Source organism: Monodelphis domestica, chromosome 1, assembly GCF_027887165.1.
Source record: "Monodelphis domestica isolate mMonDom1 chromosome 1, mMonDom1.pri, whole genome shotgun sequence".
NCBI lineage: Eukaryota > Metazoa > Chordata > Mammalia > Didelphimorphia > Didelphidae > Monodelphis > Monodelphis domestica.
Window position 1 is genome coordinate 341,779,707 of NC_077227.1, and position 19,636 is coordinate 341,799,342.

Below are 19,636 nucleotides of genomic sequence, written 5' to 3' on the forward strand. Positions count from 1 at the left end.
ATAGACAGAAAGAGTCTGGGACAGGATTTGAACTGAGAACTTCCTGAGTAGCAATCTATCCACAGCATCCCTGAGCTTGGTGGTTGGATCAGTTCACATCACTGAGTTAATGTGCTTGTCTTTCTATAGCCCCCCCTTACAAGAGAGGTTTCCTTGGTCTTATTCATTAAAGAACATTGTAGAAAATGAAATGGTTTATTTGAATGACAATAAAATTTGACCTTTCTACAAGAACATTTGTCACTGGTGAATGGGATTAGTGATTTTTGATTATCCCTTGTAACCTGTCTTCTTTATAGGCAGACAGTTCTTTTAAACCCTTACCTCTCATCTTAGAGTTAATACTGTGTATTGGTTCCAAGGCAGAAGAGTGGTAAGGGCTAGGCAATGGGGGTTAAGTGACTTGCCCAGGGTCACACAGCTAGGAAGTGTCTGAGGCCAGATTTGAACCCAGGCCCTCCTGTCTCTAGGACTGGCTGTCTGTCCACTGGGCCACCCAGCTGCCCCTGAGAACATTAGTTCTTATTGTAAATGATGATTTAGGGGCAGCTAAGTAGTACAGTGAATAAAGCACCAGGCTTAGTTCAGATTTAACCTCAAACCCTTCTAAACTGTATGAGCTCGATCAAGTCACTTAAGTCCAGTTGCCTAGCCACTGCCACTCATCTGTCTTGGATCTAATACAGTATTGATTCCAAGACAGAATGTAAGGTTTTTAAAAAGAAAAGAAAAATGGTGATTTGACTGACAAAAATTATTTTTAAAATATAGTTTTACACCAACAACATGGAAATAGGTTCTGATCAAAGACACATGTAATACCCAGTGGAATTGTGCATCGGCTATGGGAGGGGAGGGGGAGAGGAGGGAGGAATAGAATATGATTTTTGTAACCAAGGAATAATGTTTGAAATTGACCAAATAAAAAAATAAAGACAACTCTAATAATTGTAAAAACATATATTGTTCATGGTTGACCCATGCCAATAAAATAAAAATTATCATCTTAAAAATATAATTTTAATATGAAGACATTCTTGGAAACAGTTGGGGAACATGACACATAGAGTGAGAAATACTGATTAGAAAAGAATGTCTTTGTTTCTTTCTTGGGCAGGACAGTTCTGTATCTTTTCTAGTCAATGCCTTTTTTTTAATTTGAAAATTTTATTTATTTAGATGATTTAGAATATTTTTTCATGGTTACAAGACTCATGTTCTTTCCCTCCACTCCTCCCCACTCCTCTCCTATATCTGATGCGCAATTCCACTGGGTTTAACATGTGCCATCGATCAAGACCTATTTCCATATTATTGATATTTGCACCAGGGTGATCTTTTAGAGTCTGTATCCCCAATCATATCCCCATTGACCCATGTGATCAAGCCGTTGTTTTTCTTCTGTTTTTCTTTTCCCACAGTTCTTCCTCTGGATGTGGATATCGTTCTTTCTTATAAGTCCCTCTAAATAGATCTGGATCTCAATGTCTTTTTCTTTTGTCACTGGTGAATGGAATTGGGTCATGATTTTTGATTGTTCCTTCTATCCTGTCTTCTTTGTAGGCAGACAGTCAGGTGGATCTGGTCCGGCAGCATTTTTATGAAGTCTCTCTGGAGTATGTCTTCAAGGTGCAAGAAGTCCAAGAAAGGAAGATGTTTGAGTTTGTGGAGCCTGTAAGTAAACACTGAGCATTTAATGGTGTAGAAGACCATAAATGGTTTGAAAATTAGCTTTACATTTTTTGGAAAAAATTAACTGGCACGGTTTTCCCATCCTATCTAGAGTAACTATTTTGTTAATCTAATTATGATAAATATTCCATAGCAAATAAATTACATGTAAACTTTAGACAGTCTCTCAGTGACTCTTGGAATGAGATTGTACTACAGATTGATTCTGATCCTGGTCACAATATAAACACTATTCCTAAGGGAGAGTTCTTAAACTCAATGAATTTTATCTTACTGTCAAATCTCAATTACCCTTCAACTTCTTTCACACTTTTCCTATCCTGCAAAGTTATTTCTCTTTGGTAAAAAACCAACTCATTCACCAAAACAATACACTACTACAAAAAGATATAAGAAATATGAGGAAGAAGAGAGTGAAATATTTAAGCTTCCCTTTTTCCTAGAATGGACCCCCCCCCCCCACACACACACACACTTATTTCACATGCTAATTTTTGAGAATAAGAAAATCTATTTCTCATCATCTTTCAGTTGGGGAATGTGATTTCTGTCTATGGTATGAACTGGGAGATTTGAAGGTTCTATTATAATGGGATTTTTCACATAATAGGAATATTACAATGATTTATGCTTAAATAATCCTTGTAGTGTGGAGGGAAAACAGCCATTAGCCTGTTCAATTCTATAGTGATTACTCTTTCATTTGAATGTGGAGCCATGCAATGTACCAAAACTCCCAAATTCCATTCTTCTAGAGCCTTGAGGACCCATTGTGTCCTAAAGTTAGGGTGTAGACTTGTTACTTTAATATATTCTCACTATAGATTGTACAACCATCCAGCTAATATGGGATTTTTGATAATCCTTTGATGATATTAGTGTAGTGGTATAAATTACAACCTAGCCGCATCTTGCCATATATAGTTCATATATATATTTAAACCTTTACTTTTTGTCTTAGAATAGACACTGGTACTAGTTCTAAAGCAGAGGAACGTGTGGATTGGGAAAAAGGAGGGAAAAAGGTAGGGAAAGGAAGGGAAATGAAATGGGAAAGAAGCTAGCCTAGTCCCGAGCGCTGGTAGGGAAACTGACTCCAGCCCTAGTAGGGAAACTGACCAGGCTTTTCTTTTCTTAACTATACATAGGCTAGGGAATTAAATTAAATCAAGCCAGACTCTAGGGATATTTAGATAGATTTATTTGGGCTAGGAAAAGAAAGGTTTGGGAAAGCTAGAGAAAATTAGATCTCTAGCAGCTGTGCAGGGAAAAAAGGCTCTCCTTTTTCTGGGGAAAGGGCTCCTCTGGGGAAAAGGGAGTGAAACCCCCCCACTTCTCTCTTATTTTGTATCTTCTCAAACATCTCCCATAAAGGAAGTGGGATGTGTCTGAGGAAATTGAAGTAGAGAGCCCTGGGAGATGTAGTCTCCCAGGGTTCAGAGCTATTCCAAAACGCACAAAGGGTATAGAATAGGCAATTGGGATTAAGTGACTTGCCCAGGGGCACACAGTTAGAAAGGGTCTGAGGTAAGATTTGAACCTAGATCCCACGAATAAAGACCTGATGCTCTATCTACTGTGCCACCTATCTGCTCCTTCTTCTTTTCCACAAGGCATTTACCCAGCATAAAGGGTAGTTTCCCTTTTAGTGTCTCCACATTGCATAGATAACAGTGGAATACACTGACTCTCCATCTATTATAGCCTCAGTTTGCCTCCTTTTCTAGACATACTTCCCTCTGATAATATGCTTGACATTGCTTCTCCTGCATATTTCTTCATCTGTTATATGTTGCAGCTTATTTGTTCTCTCCATTGTCCTCTGGGTGACCTAGAACTTTTAATTCTTTGGAGCCTGTAGTATCTTTTCACTTGTAGTCATATGGCATCACAGGAAGAATATTGATGTTATAAAGATGGCTCTTTGTTTCAGGGAGAAGCTTTAGCCAGCAAACACTCAGTCTCCTTGCCAAGTGCAGAGATATGGCAGCCAAGGGCAACACCAGTTTAGAATATAAACTCTTCCGTAAAATTTTACAGAGGACGATGGTGGATGATTAGAAGCAGTTTTGCCTTGTAAAATAGTGAGAAGCAGTAGAGAGAAAAACAAATTCACAGGAAGCTTGGCAGGAGACCTAGATAATCCAGATTGTCCAGATCCTGATGGAGGCATCCAAGGGCAAAAATGGAAGGAAGACAATGAACAGACAAAAACCAGAAAAGATCAAAAAAGACATTTAAGCATTTTAAGGACAAGTTTTTTTCTTCATCATTTATAGAGGAACCAGCACATTAAGATGCTTAAATCACAGCCCTGGATACAGAGCTCGACAAAGTAGAAATGGTCATAAAAGACAATTAGGACAGAAAGAACAGATTTGAACAAGTATACATAGGGGAGGTTTGTGCTAGACATGACATGATTTTAAGTGTATCAGAAGATTGATTCTTGAGATAACTGATACAGGAAAGAAATTCAAAATGCTTGGAAAAGAAAATTATGGAACTCATTACTACAAAGGAAAAAAAAAGGCAATCCAGGGAATAGTCATAATTACTGATGCATACTTTGATATTTCCTTGAAGTCTTTATGAGAATTTATCTACTTACCCACTTAAAGGCATTTTAAAAAATTTTATAATATTTTATTTGATCATTTCCAAGTATTATTCATTAAAGACGAAGATCATTTTCTTTTCCTCCCCACAAACCCCCATAGCCGACGCCTGATTCCACTGGGTATCACATGTGTTCTTGATTCAAACCCATTGTCATGTTGTTAGTATTTGCATTAGAGTGTTCGTTTAGAGTCTCTCCTCAGACATGTCCCCTCAACTACCGTAGTCAGGCAGTTGCTTTTCCTCGGTGTTTCTACTCCCACAGTTTGTCTTCTGCTTATGAATGGTGTTTTTTCTGCTGGATCCCTGCAGATTGTTCAGGGACATTACATCGCCACTAATGGAGAAGTCCATTATGTTCAATTATACCACAGTGTATCAGTCTCTGTGTACAATGTTCTCCTGGTTCTGCTCCTCTCGCTCTGCATCACTTCCTGGAGGTTGTTCCAGTCTCCATGGAATTCCTTCACTTTATTATTCCTTTTAGCACAATAGTATTCCATCACCAACATATACCACAATTTGCTCAGCCATTCCCCAATTGATGGGCATCCCCTCGTTTTCCAATTTTTGGCCACCACAAAGAGCGCAGCTATGAATATTTTTGTACAAGTCTTTTTGTCCATTATCTCTTTGGGGTACAGACCCAGCAGTGCTATGGCTGGATCAAAGGGTAGACATTCTTTTGTCGCCCTTTGGGCATAGTTCCAAATTGCCCTCCAGAATGGTTGGATCAGTTCACAACTCCACCAGCAATGAATTAATGTCCCTACTTTGCCACATCCCCTCCAGCATTCATTACTTTCCTTTGCTATCATGCTAGCCAGTCTGCTTGGTGTGAGGTGATACCTCAGAGTTTTTGATTTGCATCTCTCTGATTATAAGAGATTTAGAACACTTCTTCATGTGCTTATTAATAGTTTTGATTTCTTTATCTGAGAACTGCCTATCCATGTCCCTTGCCCATTTATCAATTGGAGAATGGCTTGATTTTTTGTATAATTGATTTAGCTTGTTATAAATTTGAGTAATTAAACCTTTGTCAGAGGTTTCTATGAAGATTTTTTCCCAATTTGTTGTTTCCCTTCTGATTTTAGTTACATCGGTTTTGTTTGTACTAAAGCTTTTTAATTTGATGTAGTCAAAATTATTTATTTTACATTTTGTGATTCTTTCTATGTCTTGCTTGGTTTTAAAGTCTTTCCCCTCCCAAAGGTCTGACATGTATACTATTCTGTGTTTACCCAATTTACTTATGGTTTCCTTCTTTATGTTTAAGTCATTCACCCATTTTGAATTTATCGTATACTGTCTTGCTGAGGTCTCTTTCCCCCAGTCTATTCCACTGATCTTCCTTTCTGTTTCTTAGCCAGTACCAAATTGTTTTGATGACTGCTGCTTTGTAATATAGTTTAAGGTCTGGGACTGCAAGGCCCCCATCATATGTGTTTTTTTTCATTATTTCCCTGGATATCCTTGATCTTTTGTTATTCCAGATGAATTTTGTTTTGGTTTTTTCTAAATCAGTAAAGAAATATTTTGGGAGTTCAATGGGTATGGCACTAAATAGATAAATAAGTTGGGGTAGGATGGTCATTTTTATTATATTGGCTTGTCCTATCCATGAGCAGTTAATGTTTTTCCAATTGCTCAAGTCTAGTTTTAGTTGTGTGGAGAGTGTTTTGTAGTTGTGTTCATATAGTTCCTGTGTTTGTCTCGGGTGATAGATTCCTAGGTATTTTATTTTGTCTAAGGTAATTTTGAATGGGATTTCTCTTTCTAGCTTTTGCTGCTGAGCTGTGTTGGAGATATATAGAAAAGCTGATGACTTATGTGGGTTTATTTTGTATCCTGCAACTTTGCTAAAGTTGTTGATTATTTCAATTAGCTTTTTGGTTGAATCTCTAGGATTCCTTAAGTAGACCATCATGTCATCTGCAAAGAGTGATAACTTGGTCGCCTCCTTGCCTATTTTGATGCCTTCAATTTCTTTTTCTTCTCTAATTGCTACTGCTAGTGTTTCTAGTACAATGTCAAATACTAGAGGTGATAATGGGCATCCTTGTTTCACTCTTGATCTTATTGGGAATGCATCTAGTTTATCCCCATTGCAGTTGATATTAGCTGATGGTTTTAGATATATACTGTTTATTATTTTTAGGAACGCCCTTCTATTCCTATGCTTTCTAGTGTTTTTAATAGGAATGGGTGTTGTATTATATCAAAGGCTTTTTCTGCGTGTATTGAGATAATCATGTTATTCTTGTTGGTTTGTTTGTTGATGTGGTCAATTATGTGGATGGTTTTCCTAATACTGAACCAGCACTGCATCCCTGGTATAAATCCTACTTGATCATGGTGGATGACCCTTCTGATCACTTGCTGGAGTCTTTTTGCTAGTATCCTATTTAAGATTTTTGCATCTATATTCATTAGGGAGATTGGTCTATAGTTTTCTTTCTCTGTTTTTGACCTGCCTGGTTTTGGAATCAGTACCATGTTTGTGTCATAAAAGGAGTTTGGTAGAACTCCCTCTTTGCTTATTATGTCAAATAGTTTGTATAGTATTGGGATTAACTGTTCTCTGAATGTTTGATAGAATTCATTGGTGAATCCATCAGGCCCTGGGGATTTTTTCTTAGGAAGTTCTTTGATGGCTTGTTGGATTTCATTTTCTGATATGGGATTATTTAAGAATTCTATTTCTTCTTCTGTTAGTCTAGGCAGTTTGTATTTTTGTATATATTCATCCATATCACTTAAATTGGTATATTTATTGCCATATAATTGGGCAAAGTAATTTTTAATGATTGCCTTAATTTCCTCTTCATTGGAGGTGATGTGCCCCTTTTCATCTTTGAGGCTGTTAATTTGCTTTTCTTCCTTCCTTTTTTTAATTAGATTGACCAGTACTTTGTCTATTTTGTTTGTTTTTCAAAGCTTCTTGTCTTAATTAAATCAATAGTTCTATCACTTTCAATTTTATTAATTTCTCCCTTAATTTTTAGGATTTCTAGTTTGGTTTTCTGCTAGGGGTTTTTAATTGGATTGTTTTCGAGTTTTTTTATTTGCATTTCCAATTGATTGATCTCTGCTCTCCCTAGTTTGTTGATATATGCACTCAGGGATACGAATTTACCTCTGATTGCTGCTTTGGCTGCATCCCAAAAGGTTTGAAAGTATGTCTCGCCATTGTCATTTTCCTCAATGAAATTGTTAATTGTTTCTATGATTTCTTCTCTAACTAAATGATTTTGGAGTATCATATTGTTTAATTTCCAATTAGTTTTTGATTTGGTTTTCCATGTACCATTACTGAACATTATTTTTATTGCCTTGTGATCTGAAAAGGCTGCATTTATTATTTCTGCTTTTCTGCATTTGTGTGCCATGTTTCTGTGACCCAGTGTATGGTCAATCTTTGTGAATGTGCCATGTGGTGCTGAGAAGAAGGTGTATTCCTTTTTATCCCTATTTATTTTTCTCCATATGTCTATTAATTCTAATTTTTCTAAGATTTCATTTACTTCTTTTACCTCTTTATTATTTATTTTTTGATTTGATTTATCTAAATTTGATAATGGTTGGTTTAAGTCTCCCACTAATATGGTTTTACTGTCTATTTCTTCCTTCAATTCTCCTAGTTTCTCAATTAGAAATTTGGGTGCTATGTTATTTGGTGCATAAATGTTGATTAGTGATATTTTCTCATTATCTAAAATCCCTTTTAACAAAATATAATTACCTTCCCTATCCCTTTTGATCAGGTCTATTTTTGCTTTGGCTTTATCAGATATCATGATTACCACTCCTGCCTTCTTTCTGTCAGTTGAGGCCCAGAAGGTCTTACTCCATCCTTTAATTCTAACCTTGTGGGTATCAACCCGCCTCATGTGTGTTTCTTGAAGACAACATATGGTAGGGTTTTGGATTCTAATCCATTCTGCTATTCATCTACGTTTTATGGGTGAGTTCATCCCATTCACATTCAAAGTTATGACTGTCATTTGTGGATTCCCTGGCATTATGATATCCTTCCCTAATTCTAACCTTTTCTTCTTCAGCTCTACCTTTTAGTCCAGTGATTTACTTTAAATCAGTCCCCCATGTCCCCTCCCTTGATATGTTTCCTTTTTTAGTCCCTCCCTTTTTGTTCCCTCCCCCTCGCCCCTCTCTTTCCCTTCCCTTTTGTTTTCCCTACCCCCTACCCCACTTGGTTTTCCCTTCTCCCTACCCTTGTTGGGTAAGATAGAATTCAAGATCCCAATGGATGTGGGTGTTTTTCCCTCTCAGAGTTGATTTCCCTGAGATTAAGGTTTAAGTAAAAATTCTCTTCCTTTCCTTCTTATAGGAGTTTCCTTCCCCTCCCCTTCCCATGTGAATCTTTGTGTGAGAAAGATTATTCTATTTGGTCTTTCTTTTCCCCCTATTTACACATTACATTTTCCCCACATGTTAGTATACATAGATTGATATAAATGTAGTCCTTATAGAAGAGAGTTTGAGTAAAAGAAGAAGATGACATTTTTCTCCTTTTCCCTTTCCTTCATATTTACCTTTTCAGGTATTCCATGCTCTTTGTTTTTTGGTGTTGAATGTTCCACAGAGCTCTGGTCTTTTCTTTGCAAAAACTTGGAAATCTTCTATTTTGTTGAATGCCCATACTTTCCCTTGGAAGTATATAGTCAGTTTTGCTGGATAGCTGATTCTTGGTTGAAGACCCAGCTCTCTTGCCTTTCTGAAAATCATGTTCCATGCCTTATGATCATTCAGAGTAGAAATTGCAAGGTCTTGTGTGACCCTAATTGGCATTCCTTTATATCTAAATTGTCTTTTTCTGGCTTCTTGTAGGATTTTTTATTTTGTTTGAGAGCTTTGGAATTTGGCAATTACATTCCTGGGAGTTGTCTTTTGGGGGTTTAGTGTAGAGGGTGTTCTGTGAGCTCTGTCAGTGGCTGTATTGCCCCCTTGTTCTAGAATCTCTGGGCAATTTTCTTTGATTATATCTTGTATTATGATGTTGAGTTTGCTGTTTATTTCTGGCTTTTCTGGAAGTCCAATTATTCTTAAATTATCTCTTCTCCCTCTATTTTCCAAATCTGTCACCCTGTCAGTGAGATATTTTATGTTCTCTTCTAATTTCTTGGTCTTTTGGCTTTGCTTTATTAGTTCTTGCTTTAAAGCCTGGTTTTCCTTTTCAGTTTGGTCAAACTGGTTTTGTAGATGCGTAAATTTTTTTTGCATTATTTCCCATTTTTCCTCCCAGAAGGCTTCCATCTTTTTGATCATTTCTGATTCATATTCTTCATGGGTTTGTGGAGAGTTTCCATTTCCTTTGGAAGGTTTCGGAGCATTTGCTTGTGTTTCCTATTCTATCTCCTCTGTGTTTTGTATTTTTGCTCCATAAAATGTGTCCAAAGTCACCCCCTTCTTCTTGTTTTTTTTTGAATTTTGGGTTTTTTGTGCTTCTGTGGAGTTTGCCATCTCTATCTGAGTGGGGAGGATTAGCTTTTCTTATCTCTGTCTGGCATTCAGAGGTTTTAGCCCTAGGGAGATTGTCCATTCTATGGCTTGGCCCTTGTTTCTGTGCCTCAGCCAGCACTCTGAGGGGGGAGGGGCAGCAGCTTCCCAGAGCTCTGAGGGCTGGTGATAGGATTAACCTCAGACTGAGTATGCCCTCGGGCAAGGACCTTCAGTGAGACCCAGATGGAAGGTTCTGGTCAGGGGGCTACAGGCTCCCCCTATCTCTCTCTGCCTCCATGCTATCTGGGTGCCCCCGTGACTGGGTCAGGTCGTTTTCAGGGGGTGGCCCTCAGAACAGCTGGCTCCCGAGGCCCCCCTGCCTGCTCTGAGGTTCCTGCTGCTGCCTCGGACTCAGCACTCTGGGTTGGGGGAGATGGGTCCTGGGACCTTCCCTTTGCCTTCCCCTTAGATCGGGCTCCTCCGACTCTTGGGGGGCCATACCTTTTGATCCAGGTCCAGGAGGAGTGTTTCCGGGGTCTATTCTGCTGTTTGTTTTGAATTTCGATGCCCTAGGAGCATTCTGTTTGAGATCGGTAAGGAAGGGTTTCTGGAGCTCCGAACTTTAGCTTTCCCTAAGTTGCCATTTTGACCGGAAGTCCTAAAGGCATTCTTGATGAAGGTATGGGAAGGAAACATGTTGGCTCTTATAAACAATTCATCTCTGTAGTCATATAATTGACCTTTAAGTAAAAGTTGCTTATTGGTTAATTATAAAGGAACCTTACATTCATCAGATTAGCAAAGTTGACAAAAAGTAAAAATTACAACCGTTTCATGGAAAAACAGGCATTGTTAAAAGAACTGTGAATTGATCCAACCATTCTTGAAAGAAATGTGGAATTTTGCCCCCAGTGCTCTTACATTGTGACCAGTGATACTACTACCCTCATTGAGATCAAAGAAAGAGGAAGATATATACATATAATAAAATATATACAAAAATATTTATAGCAGCTATTTTAATGATGGAGAAGCATAGGAAACTGAGGAAGATGTCCATCATTTGTGAAATAACTGAGCAAGTCGTGGCATATGATTGTGATGGAAAGTGATCAGGGAAAAAAGAAAAGAACCTATATGTTTTAAAATATTTATAGCAGCTGTCTTTGTGGCATAAAGAACTAGAAATTGAAGAGATGCTCATCAATTGGAGAATGAATGAACAAGTTGTGATGTATGGCTGTGATGGAAGACTACTACACCATAAGAAATGACAAACATGTTAATTTGAAAAACAGAGGACTTACATGAACAGTGTTATTATGAACAGTGAAATGAAAAGAGAATGAAAAATGACTTGCATATGTCTACCTTTAGAAAAAGAACTCACATAGAATTAAGGAGGGCATAGTTTATCTATATCGATATCGATATCGATATCTATCTTTTTGGCAAACGATTCCTTCTCTAAGGAATCTCTAAGGAATTGGAAAAAGGGAGGGAGAGAGTTAAATAGATATTTTAATAAACAAATAAATTTAAATTAAACAAATCATGAAAGGGCATGGTTTCAAAGAAGCCTAAGAGGGCTTGTATGAACTAGTAGAAAGTGAAGTGAGCAGAACCAGGAAAACAATACTGTAAAGACAAATAACTAAAAATCTTAGGAAATCTGATCAACACCATGTCTCCTTTAATCCTCACACAAAAACCCTGTGAGATGGGGGATATTATTATCCCCATTTTACAAATGAGGAAACTGAAACTGCCAAAAGGGAAATAACTCATCCATCATCACACAGCTAGTAAATATTCGTGGCAGTGTTTGCACATAGATCTCCCTGACTTCAAGCCTATTGCATTTTCTCACTCCTAGTTGTCTATGTGGCAATAATAAGCATTGTAAATAAGCACCAACTATTTGCCAGGCACTATGGTAAGAACTTTGCATATATTATTTAATTTGCTCCTCACACAACCCTGTTATCCCCATTTTACAGATGAAGAAACTTGGGCAAACAGGTTAAATGACTGGTCCAGGGTCCAACAGGTAACTTGAAATGGAGTGGCTGAGATAAGATTTGAACATAGATCTTCTAATTCTAACCCTAGTACTCTTAACCACTGTACTACCCAGCTGTCTCTGAGAGTCCAGCCTGCTGGAATGGGAAAAACTAAGTGATTAAAGATGGTTAATTGCCCAGACTATGATAAACACTTGTGTCTGTAGCCGGTCAGTGGATTATCCTGAATATACTCTGTAAATGGACAGAGAATTAGACTCAGAATTTAATTCATTTAGTGATTTGTATAAGAGAGACATTTAGGTTCAAAGGGGAAAAGGAGGGAGATATTTGAAAAAGGTGACATTAAAAGAATTGCTATCCACTTTGAAGAACCATGCCGGAGAGGTGCTAAGCATTGGGTAAGTAAATAAAGGTAGAAGAGGTTGTACTTTCAAGGAACTTGACCATTCATTGGCTGTGATGCAGTTTGAAGCCAGAGTGTAGAGGCTTGAATCATTTTTCATATTTTGTCATTTCTGTCTCTACATCTTCTCTTTCATTCCTCCTTTTTTCTTTACTCACATGACTACCATCTGGGGTCAGGCTCTCCTCACCTCTTGTCAGGATAATGGTAACATTTCTAAAGCTCCCGAGCACACGTTTTTCCTTTCTACATTGTATATCCCGAACTGGTCTTTTTACTGGCGTGATATAACATCGACATTGCAGCATTAAGCAAAACACGCTTACCAGAAGAGGGATCACTCAGCGAACCCACCACTGGATACCCCTTCTTCTGGAAAGGTAGAGCCTCAAATGAAGTCAGAATCCACCGTGTTGGCCTGGCCATCAAGACCAGTTTGCTCAAACAGCTGCCAGACTTGCCTGTGGGCACCAGCGAGAGGCTCATGAAGATCCGTTTGCCTCTCAGCAAAGACCGGTATGCCACAATCATCAGCGCATATGCCCCAATACTGACCAGCACAGAGGAGACCATTGAGCAGTTCTACTCTGACCTGAGTGCCATCCTGTACTCAGTGCCCACAAATGACAAGCTGATACTACTGGGAGACTTCAATGCCCGCGTTGGCCAGGACCATGAAAGATGGAAAGGAGTGCTCGGCAAACACGGCGTGGGCAAAATGAATAACAACGGCGTACTGCTACTCAGCAAATGCTCAGAGTTCAAACTCACCATCACGAACACTGTGTTCAGAATGGTGAACAAATATAAAACAACGTGGATGCACCCGCGATCAAAACAGTGGCATCTCATTGACTACATCATTGTACGCCGGTGAGACATCCAGGATGTACAGATCACCAGAGCCATGAGAGGAGCTGAATGCTGGACAGACCACTGATTGGTTAGTGTGACTCTTCAAATGCGCATTGCGCCTCGCCATCCAAAACACGCCCAGACAGTTCACGCATTTTACAACGTGAGTCGTCTTAGAGATCCATCTTATTTGCAAACATTCCAATCCTGCCTGGACGACAAGCTGTCTGCCAAGGGACCACTCGCTGGAAGCTCAACCAAGAAATGGAACCAGTTCAGAGACGCAGTGAAGGAAACATCAAAGGCAGTCCTAGGCCCAAAACAACGCAACCACCAGGACTGGTTTTACGAGAACAACACTGCTATTGAAGACCTATTGAGCAAGAAGAACGAAGCCTTTATGGAGTGGCAAAATAACCCAAACTCTGCTCCTAAAAAGGACAGATTCAAGTCTCTCCAAGCCACAGCGCAGTGTGAGATCAGGAAGATGCAAGACCGATGGTGGGAAAAAGAGGCAGAAGAAATCCAACACTTTGCTGATAAGAAAAACTACAAACAATTTTTCAGTGCCCTCAAGACTGTCTATGGGCCATTAAAACCCACCACCACTCCCTTGCTATCCTCTGATGGTGACACTCTCATAAAAGATAAAAAAGGCACCAGCATCAGGTGGAAAGAACACTTCAGTTAGCTTCTCAACCTACCCTCTTCAGTCAACCAATGAGCCCTTGACCAGATCCCCCAAAACCACACCATTGAACAACTTGACGTCCCTCCTTCAATAGAGGAAGTCCAAAAAGCCATTAAACAAATGAGTGCAGGCAAGGCACCCGGTAAAGACGGGATCCCAACTGAGGTGTACAAGGCCTTAAATGGAAAGGCACTCCAGGCATTCCACATAGTGCTGACCAGCATATGGGTAGAGGAAGACATGCCCCCAGAACTCAGAGATGCTTCCATCGTAGCCCTATACAAGAACAAAGGCTCACGAGCAGCCTGTGACAACAACAGAGGCATCTCACTACTCTCCACTGCTGGAAAGATCCTTGCCCGTGTTATACTCAACAGACTCCTGTCATCTGTTTCAGAGCAGAACCTGCCTGAATCACAATGTGGCTTCCAACCAGATGGCAGCACCAGCGACATGGTCTTCATGGTGAGGCAAATGTAGGAAAAATGCCTTGAGCAGAACCTGAGTCTCTACATTGTCTTCATAGACCTGACGAAGGTGTTCGACACAGTGAACAGGGGTGCATTGTGGGTGATTCTCAGCAAGCTCGGTTGCCCAGCAAAATTCGTCAAACTGATCCAGCTTTTTCATGTCGACATGACAGGGGAAGTCCTATCTGGTGGAGAGACTTCTGATCGCTTCAACATCTCCAATGGCGTGAAACAAGGCTGTGTCCTCGCTCTGGTACTATTCAACCTATACTTCACCCAAGTATTACGACATGCTGTGATGGATCTAGACCTGGGCATCTACATCAAATACCGACTGGATGGCTCACTATTTGACCTTTGCCGCCTGACTGCAAAAACAAAGACAACAGAGAGACTCATCTTGGAAGCTCTCTTCGCAGATGACTGCTCTCATGGCCCACCAAGAAAATCATCTTCAAACCATTGTGGACAGGTTCTCCACCGCAACAAAACTGTTTGGCCTGACTATCAGCCTCAGCAAAACAGAGGTGCTGTTCCAACCTGCACCAGGGAGGCCAACTAACCAACCGTGCATTACAATTGACAGTACGCAGCTTTCTAACGTCAACACTTTCAAGTACCTGGGCAGCACCATCGCCAAACACAGGTCCCTAGACCACGAGATCAATGCCAGGATCCAAAAGGCCAGCCAGGCACTCGGGCGGCTGTGCTCCAAAGTCCTCCAACACAGTGGTGTAAGCACTGCGACGAAGCTCAAAGTGTATAACACAGTGGTCCTCAGCTCGCTTCTGTACGGTTGTGAGACATGGACACTGTACCGGAAACACATGAAACAGCTGGAACAATTCCACCAATGCTCCCTCCGGTCAATCATGAGGATCCAATGGCAGGACCGAATCACCAACCAGGAAGTCCTCGACAGAGTCAACTCCACCAGCATCGAAGTCATGGTCCTCAAAACCCAGCTACAATGGTCTGGACACGTCATCCGCATGGACCCACCGCGAATACCAAGACAGGTATTCTACGGTGAACTGTCAGCTGGACTCGGGAAACAAGGCCGGCCAAAGAAAAGATTCAAGGATCAGCTAACGTCCAACTTGAAGTGGGCTGGCATTACACCAAAGCAACTAGAACTCGCTGCCTCTGTCAGAAGCAGCTGGAGAACCCACATTAACCATGCCGTCACCACCTTTGAAGATGAGCGACGTCGACATCTTGCCCCTGCGCATGAACGCCGACACCAGGCCACAACCGCACCTCCGTAACAACTGGCATCCCATGCCCCATGTGCCACAAACTCTGCGCCTCAACCTTTGTATTGCAAAGCCACATGAGGGTACATCAATAGATGATAATGCACATAGACAATTGTCATTCTCGGTCACCGAGAGACTACCACTAACTGTTTCCCAAATACATTATATCTCATTATGTCTACATATTGAGGAATTTAGGTAGCAGAATTATGGTGCCAGAACTGGAGTAGGAAAGACCCGAGTTCAAATGTGGTCTAAGACACTATGCGTGACCTGGAGAAAGTCACTTAACCTCTGTCTGCCTTAGTTTTCTCAACTGTAGGATGGTAGCCTGTCTCCCAGAGTTGTGAGGATCAAATGAGATATTTCTAAAGCAATTAGCATGGTGCCTGGTACATAGAAGGAGTTTAATAAAATGCTTAGTCATTCCACCATACCATCCATCCATCCGTCCATCCATCCATCCATATCTCCTATCTTTATGACTTTGCATAGGTTGTATGTTATTGTAGATTCTCTTCTTCCTTCAAGGCTCATTACAAGTACTACCTTCTACATGAAATCTATTCTGATTCCCTTTTGTTCCATCATTCCTATTTTTCCTTTCTCCCTCCCTCCCTCCATGATGAAACTGCAGCAAAGAGAGGTTATGTGACTTGCCCAAGGTCACACAACTAGTAAGGCTGTATTTAGACTCAGGGCTTCCTGATTTCAGGTCCAGCAAGCTCTGTATCCACCTAGAAACCCATGTCTCCTCAATCCTAAAAATTGTTGTTTTTAACAATAACAAAGGAAAAACAAATTATCTCTTAATTCTACCATCCCTGCTAGATATTTATCTTATCTTATATATAGGATATTATATATTATATGTTATGTTTAGGATATTATTATAGATTATTATATATAGGATATTACATATTATTTTATAGGGTATTATATATAGGATGTTATTGTATAATATATATTATATATCCTCTTCAGCTTATATATGCTTTCTTCAGCTAAATTCATTGAGTAAGGTGTTTGTTTGACTCTACTTACTCTCTTCCTACTTGATTCTAAATCTTCTGTAAACTGGCTTTTGACCTGAAACTCCTCTTTCCAAAGTCACCAGAAATCTTAGTTGCCAAATCCATTGGTCTTTTCTCAATCTTTCTAGATCTTTGGCATTATTAACTACCTTCTTCTCTCCTGCCATCTCTCTAGGTTTTTGTGACCATGCCCTCCCCTAGCTCTCTTCCTACTCAACTATTCCATCTCAATTAGCCTGTTGTATCTTTGTCCATTTCATGCCTACTTTGGGGGACACTATCAGTGTCCCCCTCCCTCCCTCTCTCTCTCCCTTCTTGTTGACTGGTGGATTCTATCAGTTAGAATTACTCAGTACTATTATTTTGTTTGCTACTGTTAACTTCTTCCCTAGAATGATTAAAAAGAGGTGAGACCAGCACTCTTTGTGTTGTGGTAGGATATAGGGAAGAAAACCTATTGTTTAGATTCTACTGTAAGTGAGTTGGTGTTGGATTAGCTATTGCCAAAGGGAGAGGAATTTCAGTGTAGATAGTCTTCCCCTCCAAGGAACTGTTATCACTGATCTGTGTCTCCAGCTGACTTTTCTGTTACTGGGATTGTCTTGGCTTCTCCATTTATATAGCATCATTCAATGAACTTGGGACCAGGGAAATGATGGAGAAGATTAAAGAACCATTGGCTTTATCTCTCCTGTTTCTGTTCCTTTCACACCCATTTCCAGAAGGCTCCCCAGGGATGTAGGGCTTGTCATCTCCATAGACTGCAACACTTATGTAGACTAATGGATTCAAAGTTGATGTGGAACATGCTTGAGACTTAACACACACCCTTTAGAAAATAGGCACTTGATGCTTAGTCTATAAAAGTAAGTTGGGGTTCATTTGTCAATCAATTTGGAGTAGTCACTTGAATGACTGATTATGGTAAGAATACATTTCGTTATTTAAAAAGAAATTTAATTTTTTTTTAGTGAACAAAATGCATTTATTTATTAAACTCCTTAATTTCTGTCTTAGACTCTATACAAATAATAATTTCAGTTATATTTTTATGCTAATATGAATGTTTCAAAATAATATTATAGTAACTGATTTAAAAACTTTATAGCTTAAGTCAAAATGGCTTTTAGTAGCTTTGTTTACAAAGAGGTGTAAAGACTGAAAGTGGAAAAATGTAAGAAGAGGGTAGAGAAATGTCTAGTGTTGCTCCGGTGTCTGGCTGAGCCCCAGTAGGGCTAGTAGTTTTCAGCCAGAGGACCTGGTAGTGTTTTCAGCAAGGCTTTCACCAACGCAGCCTCCTCCAGGAAAGGAAGGCCTTTCTGGAACCAATCTCTCCAGAAGCCAGGAAAGGAAGGCCAGCTACTCACCCAGCTCACTGACACAGAGTCTCTGAAGTTGTCCTCCAAAGAAGTCCAAAGGAGAAGTCCCCCTTCCCCCCCCACCCCCGAAAGTTCAGGACTTTTTATAGTCCTTTTTCTAAGTCCCTTCCTGTCCTTTCCTCCACTTTATGGGAATCAATTGCAGACTTTCAATTTGTTAGCACTGCCCAAGCCGGGTGGCAGTAGCCTTTGGAGGTGTGAGCTTACTCTAGTAAGTGACTTATGAATTCTCTTGCTTAATGTTAGTAGGAGTGCTTAAGTTTGTGATTAATTAAGTTAAAAATTGTTGATTGATAAACAAAGAAAGTTTGATCCACTCTTCACAATTCCAAGGCAGAAGAGAGTTAAGGGCTAGGCAATTATTATTATTATTTTTTTTTAAACCCTTACCTTCCGTCTTAGAATCGATACTGTGTATTGGTTCCAAGGCAAAAGAGTGCTGAAGGCTAGGCAATTATTTAGTGACTTGCCAGTGTAGAAAGCTAAAAATTGACTGAGGTTAGATTTGAATCCAAGTTCTCCCAATTTTGGATCTGTATGCCAATAATTTTAAAGAAGAAGGTCAACATACCAAATGCATCAATATTTTAGGGAATCTTTGATATTATTGATGGGGATTAGTAGTAACAGGGAGGAAAGTTATGGAATGGATGGATCAGGTGAAGTTTTTTGAGAATGATTGAGGCATAGTCATGTTTGTGAGTTTGAGCAGCAGCCAGGAGACAAAGAGTGACTGAGGATTAGTGGGAGCGGGAATGATAGAAGGGTCCATCTGCTCGAGAAGATGGGAAGGAATAGTGTCCTTTGCTCTAGTAGAGTGGTTTTCCTTAGAAAAGAGAAGGAATAGAGGAGACATTGGGGGAGCCCATGGGAAGGAAGCTTGAGGAGAGATAAAAAGGTTTGGAAGAGCCATTCTGGGGATTGGGGATGGTGAGTTAATTAGGGAGGTATAATAAGATTGTCTTACAATAATGATTAGATTCAAATATGGAACAAAAATTTGTAGTGGACCGAGTTACCTTGCTTTTGTGATTGTTTCTAGCTTCATTCAGCTGCATGTGAGAAGGACCAAAGGCAACGCCTAATGGAAGTAGTGTAAGGCTAGGCTTTGAAGGACAAGATTGATGATAGAATAGGGAGTTAAAGGAATGTAGGGTATAGTATAGAGTGGAAATAGTTCACGAAAGAGTCCAGATAGGTAGGGAAGCTGTGTAGTAAGAGTGGATGGCTCAGGAAAGGCCCGAGGGTGGAGGGATTGGAGGAGTTCATGATGAAGATGGAAAACAGGGTTGGGGTTGTGGGGCAGAGAGGGAAGTGGAGTGACAACAAATTGTGATCAGATGAAAGAAGGCTGTCCATTCATGGCTCAAATTTATTAGCCTGTAGTTTCTTGATGCCATTCTCTTCCTTTTTTTTTTAAATATGGATGTAGGAAGCCCCTTTGGGGAGGGGGTGGCACAAAGTGATTCATCTTTTTCTATACCAGTCAAGAAAGATGTTTTCGATTGGGTGAGTCCTAAGTCCTTAGCACCAATAGCAGCATATGATTCACTGTTGTTTTTAAATCATTCAGTGGCCTGGATAGTAAATCACAAGACCTTTCAACTGAAGGACTTGTACATTTATTTAAAGAATCAAGATTGGTGAAAATAGTGTCTAGGGTTATCAGGGAATTTGAAAACTCATCATGAAAATAGTTTACCCTGTCATTTACTTGCTATGTCACTCTGGATAAAACATTTGA

At 39.8% G+C, this 19,636-nt stretch overlaps 1 protein-coding gene across 4 annotated transcripts in view; it reads left to right on the forward strand.

Annotated features, from left to right (window-relative positions):
- Positions 1 to 19,636, forward strand: part of ARHGAP26 (Rho GTPase activating protein 26) — a 577,883-nt gene that overhangs the window by 202,231 nt on the left and 356,016 nt on the right. For all 4 annotated transcript variants that reach the window (XM_007473811.3, XM_007473809.3, XM_003339558.4 and 1 more), the window contains exon 6: positions 1,564 to 1,674. In XM_007473811.3, the coding sequence (XP_007473873.1) occupies positions 1,564 to 1,674 (111 nt within the window). The remainder of the gene's footprint in view (positions 1 to 1,563; positions 1,675 to 19,636) is intronic.